Raw genomic sequence first — 16,502 nt, 5'->3', positions numbered from 1 at the left:
GAGTGGTTGAAAACCACAGTGGACCTTCCAAGGTAGGGCCTGAGGAGGAACCTGCTGGGGAGGGGGGCAGTGTCTATTCTTGGGATCTTAAGGGAGGTTCCCTGAAGAACACATCCGCAGCAATGCCATTTAGACAGCCTGATGGACTTCCCAGAGAGACCTGAGCGATGAGCTGGAAGGGGCTCTGGTTCCCATTGAGTATCCCTCACATCTGCAGGCAGCCATCTCCTCTGATCCGTTGATGAGGAGAGCTCCAGACCTGCGGGGGCAGTGTGTGTGTGAGGGGTGCTGATGGAGAATCCCACCCCTTATGACACCTGCTGCTCCTGGCAGGCCCGGAAGGAAGCCTTCTCCTGGCTTTGTTGGGCTTCCTGGGGAAGAGGGAGCTGGTCCAGGATGACTCAGCACCTGCACAGAATCTAAACCCTGGCATTGTGTGTGTGTGTATATTGCCCATCTTGACCCTGGGGAGGAGAAATTGGCCCTTCAGAGAGTGTCAGGCCCACGTATCAGGAGCCACATCTGTGTCTGCCTTTGCCTCTGTCTCCATGGCACACACAGACCTGACAATGTGTCTGCCCTGTCAAGATCTGGAGGCATGGTTATGCTCTCAGCCTCTTTTCCACATGTCTAAAGTGGGGTCCCCCTCAGAGTTTCCTGTTCCCTGGGGATGAAAGGGGTCAGACTGTGTATGGAGAAAGGAGACTCAGCCTGGGTGACAGGAGACTTGAGCATTGCCAAGGGGCCTGGGAGACTGGTGACAGGGCCTTCCAGAGATCCCTCATGGGCCAGGGTCCCCAGCTTCCTCCCAAGCTGCTCTGACCCACACCTACCTCCCATTTCTCCCCCACACTTCCAATTCCTGAAGCCCTGCCTTGACCTCACTGGGGCCCTTGTCCCAGCCTGGAGGCCCTGTGGGCCTGTCTCCCCCACAGGGAGAGAAAGGGCCCCATTGTCCTGGCTGCCTGATTTGACACAGCAGCTCCCAAAGACTTCCAAAAATGCTCAGCCTGTCAGACCTCTGTGGGTAGGTGGGTGGGAGGATTTTCCCCAGGAGCCCTAGGCAGATCTTTGCCTAGAGTGAGGACCCAGGTGCTGCCTATCCCAGCTGAGTGAGAGTTCCCCCATTCCCCAAACTGAAGGAGGTCCTTCTGGAGGTCTGGATTCCACTCTGCCTGCTGCAAAGCAGCCTCCTTCCTCCTGGGAAGGGAGAACTGAAAGATGCAGGGGCAAAGCATGAGGAAGGGGTTGGGAAGGAGGGGAGAGAAAGGACAATGGGAGAAGGAAGGATGTGAGGAGAGTCCCTTCACCAAGAGACTCTAGACTCCATTTAATTGTTGGTGGGTGGATCTTGTGGCTTCTGTGTTTACTCTAGCATTTCTTCCTTAGTATTTAGATGGCTTGTCAACAGAGGGAAAGCTGTTGACCACGTTGGATTGGAGTATCAAAGAGGGACAGCACATAGCCCCCTGGTCCATGTTCTATAGACCCCAAGTGGCATCTAGAGACTCCTAGTATCATTGGCAAGGGACAGTTCTCTGTGCCTCAGTGTCCTGATCAAAGTGAGCTAAAATTCTCTCTATCATAATTTTTTGGCAAATGGGGTGAGTAGAAAAGGAAGACATTCTGGAGGGATGAAGGTATTTAGGACTTGAGAAGGGGCCAGAGAGGATGGAGGAAACTAGGTAGAAGACGGCACAGAGGTGAGAAGGGGAAGACCAGGAAGGAGAGTTGGGTCCTTACTTGGCAAGTGTCTCCTTTGTAGGGAGGATGGAGTTTGGAGGACAGAGGAAAGGTCAGAGCCAGCTGGGCATCTCCCTTCCCCAAGTCTCTAGCCACCCTTCCCTGGGCTCTGGGGCCCTGGCCGGTAAGCAGCTGAGCCCACAGCTGCTGGGAGGGGGTTCCTCGACAGAGGCCTCTTGGCACCTGCCTCGGTTTATTTCTGGAGCCACAGCTGAGTCATGGGGGCAGGGAGAATGAATGGGGCTGGGGGAGGGGAGCTTGTGGCTGGGAGAAGGGAAGCTGATGAGAAGAAAGAAGGTTCTAGGACTCTCAGATATGGAATCCATCCTTTTGGGCAAAAGCATCAAGAGCAGGAGTTGGATTGCAGGCTGGGCATCCACATTGGAGCCCCTAGAATAGTGGGGCTTGAGCAAGGGGTTGGAGAGGAGGCAGGCCCATTATTCTTGAAAAGCTGATATGGGAGAAAGTAAAAGCCTAGTCTGGGTGTGATTAGAAAGCCTGACTAGTGCTGATTTAGAAAGAGGTGTGAGAGAGGGAAAAGGGGGCCCTAGGCATGAAGATGAGTGGGGGATCTCAGAGCCACAGGAAAGGAAATAGAACCATAATTCTTCAGTGGGGCTATTGCCTGAGCCCAGCAGCACCTCCCCTGGTTCTGGCACTTGAGACTCTCATCTTCATATTTCTGCAGACCCAAAAGCAGGGTGCTTGGGTCCTTTCTACACCCACTTGAACTGTATGCACAGAAACTTTCTCTTTTCCCACCTCCCAGAAGACCCCTGAGTCTAACTTCTATCCATTCTGCTGCACGAGCCATTCAGGAACTTAGCTCTCCCCTGTTGGAAGGTGGGGGTGTCCAGTAAGGACCAGGGGCCTATCTCTAAGCCCAGAGTCCTCTTAGGTTTCCTAAGCTTAGGTGGGTTTGGTCTTCATTCCCTCCTCCTTCTATGGGCAGCACGGAGGGCACATTCCAGCTGAAATTAAATTACATTCCTCCTTCCCTGCCTGCTGAGGATGGCATTGCTGACAGCAGCTGTGACTCCACAGGGTCAAGTGACAGCAGCTGGTTCCCCGAGGAGGGGCTGAAAAGGGGGGCTGAGGGGCACCTAGGGATTAAGGCCTTTCTTTGCAGGCAATAAGTGAAGTCTGATTCTTTGATCTCAAGAGGTCAGAGCAAGGAGGCAGACCTTGCAGTGGGAGGGATAAAGGTTAGACTATAGGACGTCTTAGCTGTATGGCACAGAGCAGTCCACTAAGGCCCCATGTGGAAGCAAGTTGTCCAGCATCACCTTCTGAGGAGACCCTCTCCACAGCAGGGAAGAGCACCATCTGCCACCCCAAGGGCTGGGCTCTCACACAGAGGCAAGGCCACACTGTCAGCTCCCTTGGCTGGAGCTCAAAGCCCAGGCTTTGATTTCCTCTAAGACTCAGCAGCAGCAGCAACAATGGAACAGCATCAGGCTGGCTGAATGGAGAACTCAGCCCCTGACCTCACCCTCTTAGCGGCCTCAGCATGCACAGCCTTATAAGGAAGTGCCCCAAAGGAACTGAGGAAGCCACCTCCGGGCCCCCACCCCGCCTCCACCCCATTCAGAGGCTATATTTACCCAGAGGAGGCCCCAGAATAACCTCCCACTTGTCCTCCTGCTGTGTTTGTGAGGGGGTTTGTGCTCCCTCCCCATTCCTCCCTGGGGACACCACCTCACAAGTGTGTTCTGATGTGTGTCATTCATTCCTTTATTCATTTGCTCCATACAGTTTACTGAGCATCCAGTAGGCTCCCAGGCACTGAGCTAGGCTCTGGGCAGTGAACAGGACAAGGGCCTTGCTTTCCTAGAACTTTCTACAATGACAGTGTCATTTGAGACACTGCAGTGCCCTAGCCTTCCTCCTACTCTTTGGCCTTCTCCAGCTCCTTTCCTTGGGAGCTCTGTCCTGGCTTTCTTCATCTTCCATGCTCTCTCTGGGGGAATCTCTAGGCCAATGACCCCCTAATTCTTGTCTCCAACCTGCCCTCTCTCCTGTACTCTAGGTCCGCAAGTCCACCGAACCCCAGGGCCCCTCCTCTGGGAGGTCACAATTTCCTACTGGAGTCTTCATCTTAGAAAATGGAACCCTATCTCCCAGCTGCTCAGGCTAAAAGCCTGGGAACTTCTGCTGGCATATCACCCATGTCCAACAATGGGTCACCAAGTCCTGCTATTCTGCTTCCCTCACACACCTCCTCTCTGCCCCCCTGCAGCCCCTGCCTGAACTACTGCAGCAGCCTCTCTAGACACTCCTGCCACCCTGATCCTTGCTCACAGGCAGCCCTCCCCTTTAAGTTTATCTCTTAAAATGCAAACCTAGTTATTGGCTGGCTAAGTGACTCATGCCTATAATCCCAACACCCTGGGAGGCCGAGGCAGGAGGATCCTTTGAGTTCAGGAGTTGGAGATCAGCTTAAGCAAAAGTGAGACCCTGTCTCAACTAAAAATAGAAAAACTAGCCAGGCATCATGGCAGGCACCTGTAGTACCAGCTACTTTGGAGGCTGTGGCAGGAGGATCACTTGAGCCCAGGAGTCTGAGGTTGCTGTGAGCTAGACGGATGCCAAGGCACTCTAGTCTGGGCACAAAGTGAGACCCTGTCTAGAATAAAAAAAGCATAACCCTGGTCACAACACCTCTAATTAAAATCCTTCAGGGCGGCACCTGTGGCTCAGTTGGTAAGGCGCCGGCCCCTTATACCGAGGGTGGAGGGTTCAAACCCGGCCCCGGCTGAACTGCAACCAAAAAATAGCTGGGCATTGTGGCGGGCGCCTGTAGTCCCAGCTACTCGGGAGGCTGAGGCAAGAGAATCGCTTAAGCCCAGGAGTTGGAGGCTGCTGTGAGCTGTGTGAGGCCACAGCACTCTACCGAGGGCCATAAAGTGAGACTCTGTCTCTACAAAAAATAAAATAAAATAATAAAAAAAATAAAATCCTTCAGAGAGGTTTGGCGCCCATAGCACAGTGGTTATGGTGCCAGCCACACACACCGAGGGTGGTGGGTTCCAACCCCACATGGGCCAGCTAAACAATGACAACTGCAACAAAAATACCGGGGCATTTTGGTGAGCACCTGTAGTCCCAGCTATTTGGGAGGCTTAGGCAAGAGAATTGCTTAAGCCAAAGACTTTGAGGTTGCTGTAAGCTGTGACGCCATGGTACCCTACCAAGGGCCACATAGCGAGACTCTGTCTCAAAAAAAAAAAAAAAAATCCTTCAGAGACTCCCATTTCTTTTCAGAAGAAATCCATATCTTTTGGCTGTCTTGTGAGGCTTCTGGTCCAACTCCTGACCCTGCTCAGCCTCACTTTGAACTTTCTTCTCCCTCCTTCACTTTCCAGTACAGAAGCCTTCCTTAATTGCCCAGGCTCTCCCTGCTTGCTTCAGGGCTTTGCACGTGCTGTTCCCACTGATCAGAACCCTTTTCCTCCCCCTTCCCTTCCTCCCCCATTGGCTATTCCTGCTCATCCTTCAGGTTCTCAGGGGCACTTTCCCTGAGTGCCCCTTCTCATACTCCTCTAACCCAGGCCAGATGAGGTCCCTGCTCTGTGCACCTATAACCTAGGGCTTCTCTGCTTTCAAGTATGATTTCCACTCAGCACCCTTGTTCAGGGAGCCAGTGAAGCATCCTGAGCAAGGAACCATGTTGCTGTTTATCTCAGGATTCCCTGTGCCTTCACAGTGCAGGGCAAACAGTAGATGCTCAGTCAATAGCTGTTGAAAAATGACAGTCACCAAGGCAGGAGGATCCCTACAGCCCAAGAGTTTGAGACCAGCCTGAGTAACATAGCAAGACCCCCATCTCTACAAAAATTAAAAAAATTGGGTGGCGCCTGTGGCTCAAGGAGTAGGGCACCGGTCTCATATGCTGGAGGTGGCGGGTTCAAACCCAGCCCCGGCCAAAAACCACACACACACACACAAAATAAATAAATAAAATAAAAAAATTAGCTGAGCATAGTGGTGCCTGCTTGTAGTTTCAGGAAGCTGAGGCAAGAAGATCACTTGAGGGCTTGGCGCCTGTGGCTCAAGCAGCTAAGGTGCCAGCCACATACACCTGAGCTGGCAGGTTCAAATCCAGCCAGGGCCTGCCAAACAACAGTGATGGCTGCAACTAAAAAATAGCTGGGCATTGTGGTGGGTGCCTGTGGTCCCAGCTACTTGGGAGGCAGAGGCAGGAGAATCACTTGAGCCCAGGAGTTTGAGATTGCTGTGAGCTGTTACGTCACAGTACTCTACCCAGGGGGACAGCTTGAGGCTCTGTCTCAAAAAAAAAAAAAAAAGATCACTTGATCCCAGGAGTTTGAGGTTACGGTGAGCTATGATGATGCCATTGTACTCCAGCCTGAGCAGCAGAGCAAGACCTTATCTCTAAAAACAAAATATTAAAAATTAAAAAAAAAAGAAAAAGAAAAATGGGCGGCGCCTGTGGCTCAGTCGGTAAGGCGCCGGCCCCATATACCGAGGGTGGCGGGTTCAAACCCAGCCCCGGCCGAACTGCAATCAAAAAAATAGCTGGGCGTTGTGGCGGGCGCCTGTAGTCCCAGCTACTCAGGAGGCTGAGGCAAGAGAATTGCTTAAGCCCAGGAGTTGGAGGTTGCTGTGAGCCGTGTGACGCCCCGGCACTCTACCGAGGGCCATAAAGTGAGACTCTGTCTCTACAAAAAAAAAAAAAAGAAGAAAAATGACGAACACTCCTGTTACCACCACCAGGAATGTCCCTCTTACTGTCAAACCCTCATTTGTCTTGTTACATGGATAGATAGTCACTTCCAAAGAGAACATGGCTCCCACCACACTCCCCCTTTAGGAAGGTCCTCATTTCTAATTTATATCCCTCCTCCTGTTTAGGATTATTGGCAGCAAGTTCCTCAGGAGAACAGAGACTCTGGGTGGGGAGCAGGATGGGCATCCAGGCACAGGGAAGGACTGCTTGGCTAGGCCTCTGTTCTTGGCCTTCACCCAAGTGGGGGTGCCCGAGGGCCTGGAGAGATCAAGCACAGGGCACCTCTGTCCCATTAGAGGGGCAGGGAGTGGACCTTCCTGCCTGGATGCCAATGTAATAGCCCCAGGCTTGTCTGCCTGGCAGGATTGGATGGGTCCTTGTTAGCAGTGGGTACAGAAAGTACACAGCTGAGGCTTGGGCTGCCAGGAGGGTGGGGCAGGGAGAGACAGGATCCTGGACCCCAAGGGAGTGTATGCGTGTGTGTGCACGTACGTAAATGCATATATGTGCGTGAGAGAGAGAAAGGGCCTGGTTGCCCAAGGCAGAGACTCTAGATGGAGAAGGAGAGAGGTGTGGGCAGAGAAGCACAGCAGGAATCTAACCTGTGAGGCCTCCTGTCCACCCCTCCTTGGCCAGAGGACAGGAATAGGGGCCAGAGGGCCTAAGACCTCATCCTCTCATCCTTCCCTTGCCCTTAGCCTTGAGCCCAAGGAGAAGTCTGCTTCTGGACTTGGGATTGTCTCCAAATGTGGAACATTTTCTTGGCAGCTCCTGTCCCACCACCCCCTGGGATATTCGGAGGTGTTGCCAGATCTTCCTCCCCTGCAGAGCTGAGGTGGGGACTGGTTTCTATGTGGATATCCTGACTTCAAGGCCTTTGGGCCATGCCTAATCCAGGAACCCCAGTTCCCTCCCCGCCTTACATGGGGATCCGGAGAACTCCTAGGCTATGGCTGCTGGCCCTCAGGCTGACCTGCTGGCCACATAGCACTGCCAGCAACACAGCTTCACCTACCCACCTTCACTCTCACTTTCCCTTCTTCTTTGTCTCCTGCTTCATCATGTGAGGAAAGTCTTGCTGAAGATCTAAGCTATGGTCCTCCAGCTTCCCCCAGCCTCCCTGGCCAGGCTCAGAGAGGTTAAACGCTGTCCAAGGCCACACAGCCAGACTAGGGCAGGACAGGCCTTTCTCTTCTCTCACTCCACTCTGACCCAGCCAGTTTGAGAGAACATCACAAGCCAGACAATTGTTTGGGTTTGGGGACGAGGGGGCTTATTATGCTGGCGGCATGGAGGGAATGGGGAGGAGGGACATGCAAGGGTGGGGGTGGCCCAAAGTCTAATCCCTGTCATTAGGGCTGTGGGCAGAGATGATGATGGGCCTAGCTTCTGCAGATGCTGAGGTCACCCTGGACTGGCCTCCCCCAGGCCCCAGCACAGCTTCCTGCAGCCTGAGTCTATCTGCTGCATCCTCAGGAGGCCCCTCCCCAGGGCTAGCCTCTCCTCCTTCCTCCCCTACTGTCTCTCCACTATCTGCCCCCTGAATGAGGCAAGGAAGAGTCCAGACTTTGTAGGCAGAGGCATTACTTTATTCAAGCAGGATAAGCCAGGCAGGGCCACAACATGGCAGGGAAGTGGGGGTCAGGGCAAAGGGGCATCCTCACCTGCACTAGCCACAGAGCTGACACCCTACCACAGTGGTGCTACTGGGGTGAGGAAGGACACAAAGACCACCACAGCCCCTCCCTTTGGAGGAGCCACTGGGCCCCAGGCCTGTTCCAATTGATGGGTGCAGAGGAAGGGAGCCCAACACCCCAGGGGTACAGCTGACTTAAGCCTATGGGATGGTACAGACAGGAGGCCCCTGTGCAGGGTGTGAGCTTTTTATTTCTGGAGTTTCCATTCTGGGACTGGCTCTTTGCCACACCCCATCTTTCCTGAGCCTGCCAGGCCTCTTGGAAGAAACCACAGGTCAAGAGATCATATGCTAAGGTGCCCCTGAGCAGGGAGGGTTGTGGGAGGATGAGCTCTTTCTCTAGTCTTCCCCTGAGGACCAGGAGTCTCCATCTCCTGCCCTCTGAGTGAACTTCATGAACTGCCCTGGGCCCAGGTGAAGAGGAGCCCCTGCCCAAGGGGTCTTCAAGGCACCCCCCTCCTCTTCCTGTAAGGGGCTCCCTTGGCCCCTCTCAGAGGACCCCAGTTTCCCTTGCCCCACTCCCTCAGACTGCCCCAGCCCATTCATAACACCCCCATTCACGTGTTCTGACTCCTCCAAGTTGGGGTCTTGGCCATTGACACCAAAGGTGTCCCCTGTCCCTGGACTCACGTCCTCCACTTCACTGGGGGTCTCTGAAGGAATAGGATCAGACTCTTCCTCTGAGCCAGAAGGCTCAGCGCTCTCCTGGGACTCAGCCTCTAGGGTAGTCACAGAGGCACTGGCCACTGCACCCCTCAAGCCATCATCCCAAGGGACACTGACATCCACAGCCTCAGACTCAAGAAGGTCCTCTCTCTGGGAGCTGCTCAGGGCCTGGAGGCTGCCAACAGAGGACCCTGGTCCCCAGCGCCTAGCCCCGGGTTCCCTCCCCTCCTCTTCCTCTGCCTCTTCCCCACTTTCTTCCTCATCAGCAAACCCATCAGACTCCCCATCTCGATCCCAGGCTGCAGGCTCCAGTACCAGCTGGGGCGCCTGGCCCAGAGTTTCTGCCACCTCTCTGGGGACTCCAGGAAGAAGAGAAGCCTCGGTCCCCAGGTCCTCAAATTCCTCTGACAGGTCAGAGTCATGGCCACACTCCTCCTCCCTATCTTCTTCATTCTCCCCTGAGGAATGGGCCCCAAGGCCCTGGGAAGCCAGAACAACAGGATCCCAGGTTTCCTTTCTGGTCTCCCCTTGAGGGGAGGGCCTCTGCTCCCCAACCGAGTCCCACTTGGGGGACGTGGGGGACCTGAGGTAGAGACCCAGGGGAGTGGAGTCAGGAAGGGTCTCCCCAAGCTCATCAGCCTCACTCTCTTCTTTGCTCTCCTCCCCTTCCTCCTGGAGGCCCTCAGAGATCTCCCCAGAACCTAAATCCTCCTGCTCACCCTCCACTTCTCCCAGGGCCTCAGCCCCGCTCTCTAGCTCCCAGCTAGTCCCCTGGCTCCCCTCAGCCTGGGTCTGTGGCCCAGGGTCATCTGCCAGGATTTCAGTGGGCAACCAAGTTTCAGCGGGCCTTGGGCCAGGGGAGCCCAGTACCAGTTGTCGGTCCTCCTCAGCTTCCTCTGACCCTAGGGGCCCAGGTGGAGGGGCATTAGGTGCCACCTCCTCTGCTCCCCAGGGGGTCTCACACTCTGACTCCTCCCAGCCCTGGGGGCGCTCCAGGGGGTCTCTGCTGCCCCTGGGGGACTTAGAAGGCTCTGCCTCCAGAGCATCAGCCTCCTCTGAGTCCTCTCCAGGCCCTTCCAAGTCCTGAATGCTCTTTGCCTCTAAACTTTCCTCTCCTGGAGGAGGCTGTATCACCTCTCCTGGAGGAGGCTGTATCACCTCCCCTCCAGACTGGTGGCTTGGGTCCTCCGGCCCTTGCACCTCCTGCTCCAGTCTCTCCTCAGCTGCCACAGCAGACTCACCCAAGGCTGGCTCTGACCCCAAGGTGACCTCTGAGGAAGCTTGGCCACCCCCTAGGACCACATCTTCATCTTCCAATGGGAGTTCCATCACCTCTGGAATTCCCTGGGGTGCTTGGAAGCCTCGGGTCCCCACTTGCTCTGGTTGCCCTTCGGGGTCCTGGAGGCCCTCAGCACCTGCCTTCCCACTGGCTCCCACAACTGGGCCCCTCTGCTCTTCGGGCTCATGGCTCCCTGTGTGCCCCTCGCTTGGGCTCCAGGCTTCCCCTGTGGCCTGCAGCTGTAGTTCTCCCTGCTTTTCAGCCTCCTCCTTCTCAGCAAAGCCCTGTTGCTCCCTCAGGTCTAGCTCTGCCTTATCCTCATCCTCATTTTCCTCTCCACCCCTCCCAGGGGGACTTTCCTGACCCAGTTCTCGGTCCCTCATAACCACATCTTCCCACCTCTGCTGATCTGCAGACTGTGGCACCTTCTGTACCTCCTCTTCCAGAGACCTCAGTGACTCTAGATTCTCTCCCTTCCCCAGTTTCTCTTTCTCTTCCAGATTCCTTTGACTTTCCTTGTCCACCTTTTCTGGAGATGTCAAATTCTCTAGGTCCCATGCTTCTAGAGATCTCAGCTGTTCTTGATTTTCCTTTTCTAGGAGTCTTAACGTCTCTTGGTTCTCTTCCACAGACCCCATTGGTTCCTGAACATCCTTTCCTACAGGTTTCATTGTCCCCTGATTCATTTCTTCTAGAGGCTGCAGTGGCTCTTGAGTTTCTAGAGGTTCTGTTGTTTCCAGGTTCCCTTCTGCAGACTTCAGTGATTCTAGATTTTCCATTTCTAAAGCTCTCATTGCATCTACACTCTCTTCTTTTAGTGACTTTAATAACTCTTGATTCTCTTTGTCAAGATGTCTGGCTATCTCCTGGTCTTTCCCAAGAGACTCCAGTGGTTCTGGATCCACTTTTTCTGGAGGTCTTAATGTCATCTGGTCTTCTTCCCCTAGAGATCTCAGTGACTGCTGAGTCTCTTTTTCAAGTGGTCTCAATGTCTCTTGGTCCTCTTCTTCTAGAGACCACAGTGGCTCCTGGTTCTCTTTTTCTAGAGGTCTGTATGTCTTATCTTCAAGAGACCTCAGGGATTCCTGATTTTCTTCCATCAGGGGTCTCAGTGTCTCCTGGTCCTCTGCTTCTTGAGATCTCAGTGGCTCTTGATTCTCCTTTTCTAAAGCTGTCAATGATTCTAAATTCTCTTCTAGAGAACTTACTGATTGATTTTCTTTTCCTGGAAATAAACATGTCTCTATATTACTACCTTCAAGAGATCTCATTAGTTCTTGACTCTCCTTTTCTGGAGATTTCAGTGTCTGTATGTCCTCTTTTCCTATAGGCTTAAGTAAGTCTACAGCCTCTTTTTCTAGAAGTCTCACTACCTCCACATCCTTTTCTTCTAAAGACTTCATTGGCTCCTGCTTTTCCTTTTCTAGACTTTTTAGTATTTCCAAGTCTCCTTCTAAAGACCTCATTGATTCTTGATTCTCCTTTTCTAGTGTCTCATGGCTCTGGTTTTCCAGTGGCTCTTCAATTTCCTCTCCCAGCAACTTCAGGGTTTCTTTTTCCAGAGGAACCTGGGAGTCTTGGGTTTCCTGCATGTCAAGATCCCCTTCTTTTTGCCATGTTTCCTGCTGCAAGCTGCTTACCATTTTCCTCTCTATGGCTGTTTCTTTCTCTACCAGCCCCCAGATTTGCCCTTCACCTTTCTCCTGGAATAAGCTGGATACTCTAGATGCTCTGGGTTCTCCGCCTTTAACCTCTAAACTAGAGTTGTCAGGGCTGAGGGGTGGAGCCAAGGAAGCCTGATCCTTTGGGGACTGGCTAGGACTGGCTTCTTGTTGCTTGCCCCCAGGCTCCTCTGGTCCTGGCAGAACACTGACAGGAACAGCCACCTTGGCTTCAGCCCACAGGGCCTCTGGAGCCTGTCGCCTCCCATCCTGTGGCTGGAGCCAGGAGAGAGGAGCATCCTGGACTCTGATCTCTGGGTCTGCAGCAGGACAGGGAGCCTGTGACATGGGCAGGATGGGGGTGCTGGCCAGGGTGGGGGTACGGGCCTGGAGGAATTCCTGACTCTTCAGAAAGGCTGGCACAGGAGTCTCAAGGGTAGCAGGTGAGAGGGAGGGGAGGGAGGTTGGGCTCAGGACAGGGAGCAAAGGTCCAAGACGGCGGCCCTCTGGGGTCCCAGGGAATTGCATCTTCAGCTTGGGGTCTAGAAAGGCAGAGGGGAGAAGAAGCAGTGTCAGTATGTTGCTGGTAGTGAGGGTAGCCACAGAGCAGCCACTGTTTCTGGCAAGAGCGCTCATGGGCTGTGTGCTCCCCACCCCCACCCCCATGCTGGGCTGAGAGTGCATATGTGCACTGATGTCAGGGCTATGGAGTTCAGACATATTGGTACTTCTCAGGGAAGGTAGGTCTGGGGATGAAGAGCAAAGAAGGGTAGTTTCTGGAGGAACCGATCCCTCTTCTTACCCTGGAAGCTAAGGGAAGCCTTGGGAACATTGCCAGGAGTCTGCAGACGGGAGTTCTCAGCCTCCAGGAGGGTCCTGGATGAAAGAGGAAAAGCCGGGTGAGCCTTTTGCCCTGAGGCCTGCAGTCAGATGGGGAAGACTCAGGTCAAACTGGTACCTTCCCTGGCACACTGCAGGCCTCCTCTTCATCTGACCACTGTCACACAAAAGCCACACTTGGGGTGAAATCACATGATTGCCGCAGGCATCACACATTTGGTGACACAGAGTCACATACATATTTGGGACACACAGCAGAACTCACAGACACACAAGCACATACATTCCCACACCATCGGGTGCTGCCACAGGCCACACCCCTGCTTGCTTAGTCTGTCTCCTCCTCCCACCCAGGCCAATGACCTCATCCTCCGTGTGGGGGACCAATTCTCATGCTAATTGCTGCCATTGTCCACTCTGCCATCTGGAGGGTCTGAGAAGGGAGGCTTTTGGGGAAGTGGGAATTCTCAGGCTGTTCCCATGGGATGAGCTCCCTCCTCCCCTGAGGCCCCCAGGGCTAGCGACAGACAAAAGCAAATGAATTCAGCTCCCTCTCTCCAAATCCTTTTCATGCCTCAAAAACCAGCGGTTAAATTCCTCAGGGGCCTACAAGCCCCTTCTCCTCAGAGGTTTCCCTGGGGGTTAAGGCCCTCATCTTGTGATCTCTAAGCTCTCTGGATCCCAAGTTTTTCAGGGCACAGAGGTCTTTGTGTCCAGGGTGCCCCTTGGAGTTGACTGGGGGAATGGAGGGAACCAATCAATTCAACAGTTATACTGCGCATCTCCCCTCTGCTCTTCTCTGTGACCTCGGAGTCTGGTTGGTACTGGCTGTAGTCTCACTCTGTCCTTCCCAATGCCACATCATTCCCTCTGAGCTCTGTCCTCTGTGTAGCTGGAGCCCCTGTCTTTCAAATCTTCCCCAAATCCTCACTGGCCTCCTTCCTCTGGGCCCTGACTTCCTCACTTCTGGGATGTGTGCCAGAGCCCCTGCCTTTTTTTGGCCAGTGGATTCTGGGGGGAAGGGTGCACTGTCCTGATAGCTTGTCCAGCCCTGGCCCCTGCCCTGTGGGCTGAGTGTATACCTCCCTTCACAAGTTAAAAAGCCCCCTTTTGGGGCTCCATCAGCCACCCTAGTCAGTGTCTCAGAAGGGACTGTGGGCTCTGTCGAACACCACACAGCCAGTGAGAAGCAGCCTCTTCTCATTCCCCAACCTTTCCTAAGACAACAGGAAATGTGGTCAGTGAGGGGCTGGACAGGCCAAGGGCATAGGGCTTGAAAGAAGTCAGGCCCCAGGATATTCAGGCTGAAAGAGGCCTTGGAAATCATTCAGCCCAGCTCTTGGCCCTAGACAAAGCTGAGACAGGTCAGGCACAAGCCACCTGCACCTGCAGTGCTGAAGGACATCACCCCTTGGTGTGAGCCCACCCTGAGGGGCTTTTTGGCTCCTTGGGGGAACGGTCTGGATGCAGATGGCCCACACATGCCCAGGCCCTCTCCAGAGGCCATCCCACTAGCAGTGTCACCTTTTCTAGGAGAATTTCCTGGGCACAGGGCACCTCTCAGGTCCTAAACCCCTGGTGGAATAAATGGGCCCAGGTGGGATATGTCCTAGTATGAAAGTGACCAGCCTAGAATCACAGAGCTGCCACAAGCTGGGCCTCCAGACTCTTCTAGCTGAGCAGTCTACCCCAGCATATTTGTACATCTGTGTGCTTGGGTAGGTCAGGGTCAGTCCGTACCTGTATGTGGCCACCTCCAGGCTGAGGGACATCTTGAGGTGTGCCAGCTGCTGCCGACCTTCCAGAACCTGGGCGATCTGGCTCTGTAGGCCCTGTTTCTCCTGTTCCAGTGCCTCGACAGCCAGCTGCAGAGCAGGCCAGAGGCAGTCAGTGAGGGATGGGCCTGCCAACTCACCTGCATCCTGCCTAGCTGCCAGGGCAGCATCTTCCACCCCAGCTGACATCTTTGTCGAGCACAACCTGCCTCCTCTATCCCATCCCTGCCCAGAGAGGCCCTCTGGGTCTACTGAGATGTGTACAGGGCCCTCTCAGCCCTCTCCCACAGCCTGCTCCTCTTAGGGTGCTAATTAAGTGGTAGCACATATTGCTCAGAACTCAGCTCCCACAGAGAAGTTACGGAGAGGAGAGGGGAGAAGTGGGTGCAGAAGGAAAAAACGATTAATCAAGAGGCCTAAGCCTGTAGGACTGGGAGCCAAGCAGCCCAGGTCATTTCTCCCATCTCAGTCCTTGCACCTCCTGCTCCTCACTCTTGCCCCCGCCCCACCTCTCCCCACATGCTCTGGAATCCTCCTCTGAGAGGACGGCTGGTGAGGGGCCACAGCCCCTCTGTCTGACCCAGGCAAGAAGCTGTTTTTTCAGCTGCTGGTCACATCTGTGATTTGTGAGGGGGCACAGCTGTCCCAGGCTCTGGAATGTGCGGGGGGTGGGGTGGGGTGGGTGAGAAACCATGACATGGGAGAGGGTCTGGTGACCACTCATTCAGGGCCCCTAGCCATCCTGTGTCAGGGGGGAGGGCTGCAGAGAACTTGGAGATTCCCAGTGGCTGGACGGACTATCAGACTCAGCACTGAGGGGAAGTGCTGGGCATCTTCTGAGTGACAGCAGAGTCCAGGGTGGGGCCCACAGGGTCACTAGAGCCAGAAAGTGACATCCAGAGAGTAAGGGGGCTGCTGTAAACCCTTCCAGGGACGTACTTTGAGAGGCCTTCAAATCTCATCATTCCAACCATGCCCTAGGTAGACTACACAAGCCTGGGACCTGCGGCACCAGGTATGGGTTTTCTGAGAAGTGGCTCCTGAATCGGTAGGGCCCCGGTTCCACTCCCTTCCCAGAAGGTCTCTGAGCCTCACAGGGACCCTCTGGACCTGATCTCACCCAGGTCTGCGACTTCCTCACCTGGAACTTTTCAGTGGCCCGGAGCCTCTCCTGCCAGCGGCCCTCCAACCGATGTTCCAGCGCTGCCCTGCGCTCCTGGAGGCCGTCCCGCTCTGCCTGGAGCTGCTGCAGCTCTAAGCGACCCTCGCAGGCGCCCTGCACAGCCCGGCCCAGCCTCTCGCGGGCCTGGACCAGCGACACCTCCATGTGCGCCACGCGCTCCTGGTAGCCGCGCACTGCCCCGCGCCACGCCTCGCCCAGCCGTCTTGCCAGCTCCTCCACCTCTGGGGCCGGCGCGGGAGGCCCGCGGGGCGGCGCGGGGCAGCGCGGGACACAGGCTGCCTGAGCATTCAGGCCAGCGCGCTCCTCCTCGTGCGCCACGCTCATGGCCTCTAATTCGCGGGCCAGCTCCGCCGCCTGGGTGCTCAGCCAGGACTGGGCGCACTTCTCCCCCTCGATGGCTCGCCGGTAGCTGGCTGCCTCTTCAGCAGTCCGCTCCCGGGCCAGCCGCAGCTGTTGGCATCGGCCCGCCACGCCCTCCAGCTCCTCGACCAGGTTGTCGCGCGCCACCTCGGCCGCGTGTTTCTCCCGCCAGCGCTGGTCAACCAGGGCGCGCAGGACCGCCAGCTCGTCGTCGGCACGGGCCCGCCAGGAGGTGTCCGCAGACTGTGTCCGGTGTCCCCGGAGCTCCGCGCCTAGCAGCTCATTCTGCTCCTCCAACGCCTTGACCCGGGCCAGGTAGGCCTCCAGGCGCCGGTTGAGCTCCCACATCTGGAAAGACTCCTCCCCCATGCAGCCCTCCATCCTGCTCGTCTGACCCACACGGGGCACCAGGGCACCGGGAAAAGGGAGAGGCTCTCAGAGTCCCTGGACTAGAAAGAAAAGGAGATCCACCGGGACAAAGACGGGGGAGGCGGGGTGTAGCCTGAGCGACTGGGAGTCCGAGTGGGAGCGATGCTATTCATACTCCCG

The 16,502-nt window shown here is 55.2% G+C and overlaps 2 protein-coding genes across 3 annotated transcripts in view; both read right to left on the bottom strand.

Annotated features, from left to right (window-relative positions):
• LOC128596231 (G patch domain-containing protein 4) overlaps positions 1-16,502 on the bottom strand; it is a 138,863-nt gene that overhangs the window by 58,556 nt on the left and 63,805 nt on the right. The gene's annotated exons all lie outside the window — the stretch shown is intronic.
• NES (nestin) lies at positions 8,069-16,498 on the bottom strand. The gene is made up of 4 exons (XM_053605815.1): positions 15,552-16,498; positions 14,376-14,500; positions 12,598-12,671; positions 8,069-12,337 (listed from the first exon to the last, which is right to left on the bottom strand). Exons 1-4 carry the CDS (start codon positions 16,332-16,334, stop codon positions 8,529-8,531), a joined length of 4,791 nt encoding a protein of 1,596 aa, XP_053461790.1. The 5' UTR covers positions 16,335-16,498; the 3' UTR covers positions 8,069-8,528.

The sequence above is a fragment of the Nycticebus coucang genome, chromosome 10, assembly GCF_027406575.1.
Source record: "Nycticebus coucang isolate mNycCou1 chromosome 10, mNycCou1.pri, whole genome shotgun sequence".
Lineage (NCBI taxonomy): Eukaryota > Metazoa > Chordata > Mammalia > Primates > Lorisidae > Nycticebus > Nycticebus coucang.
This window is presented reverse-complemented; position numbering and strand designations above follow the sequence as displayed.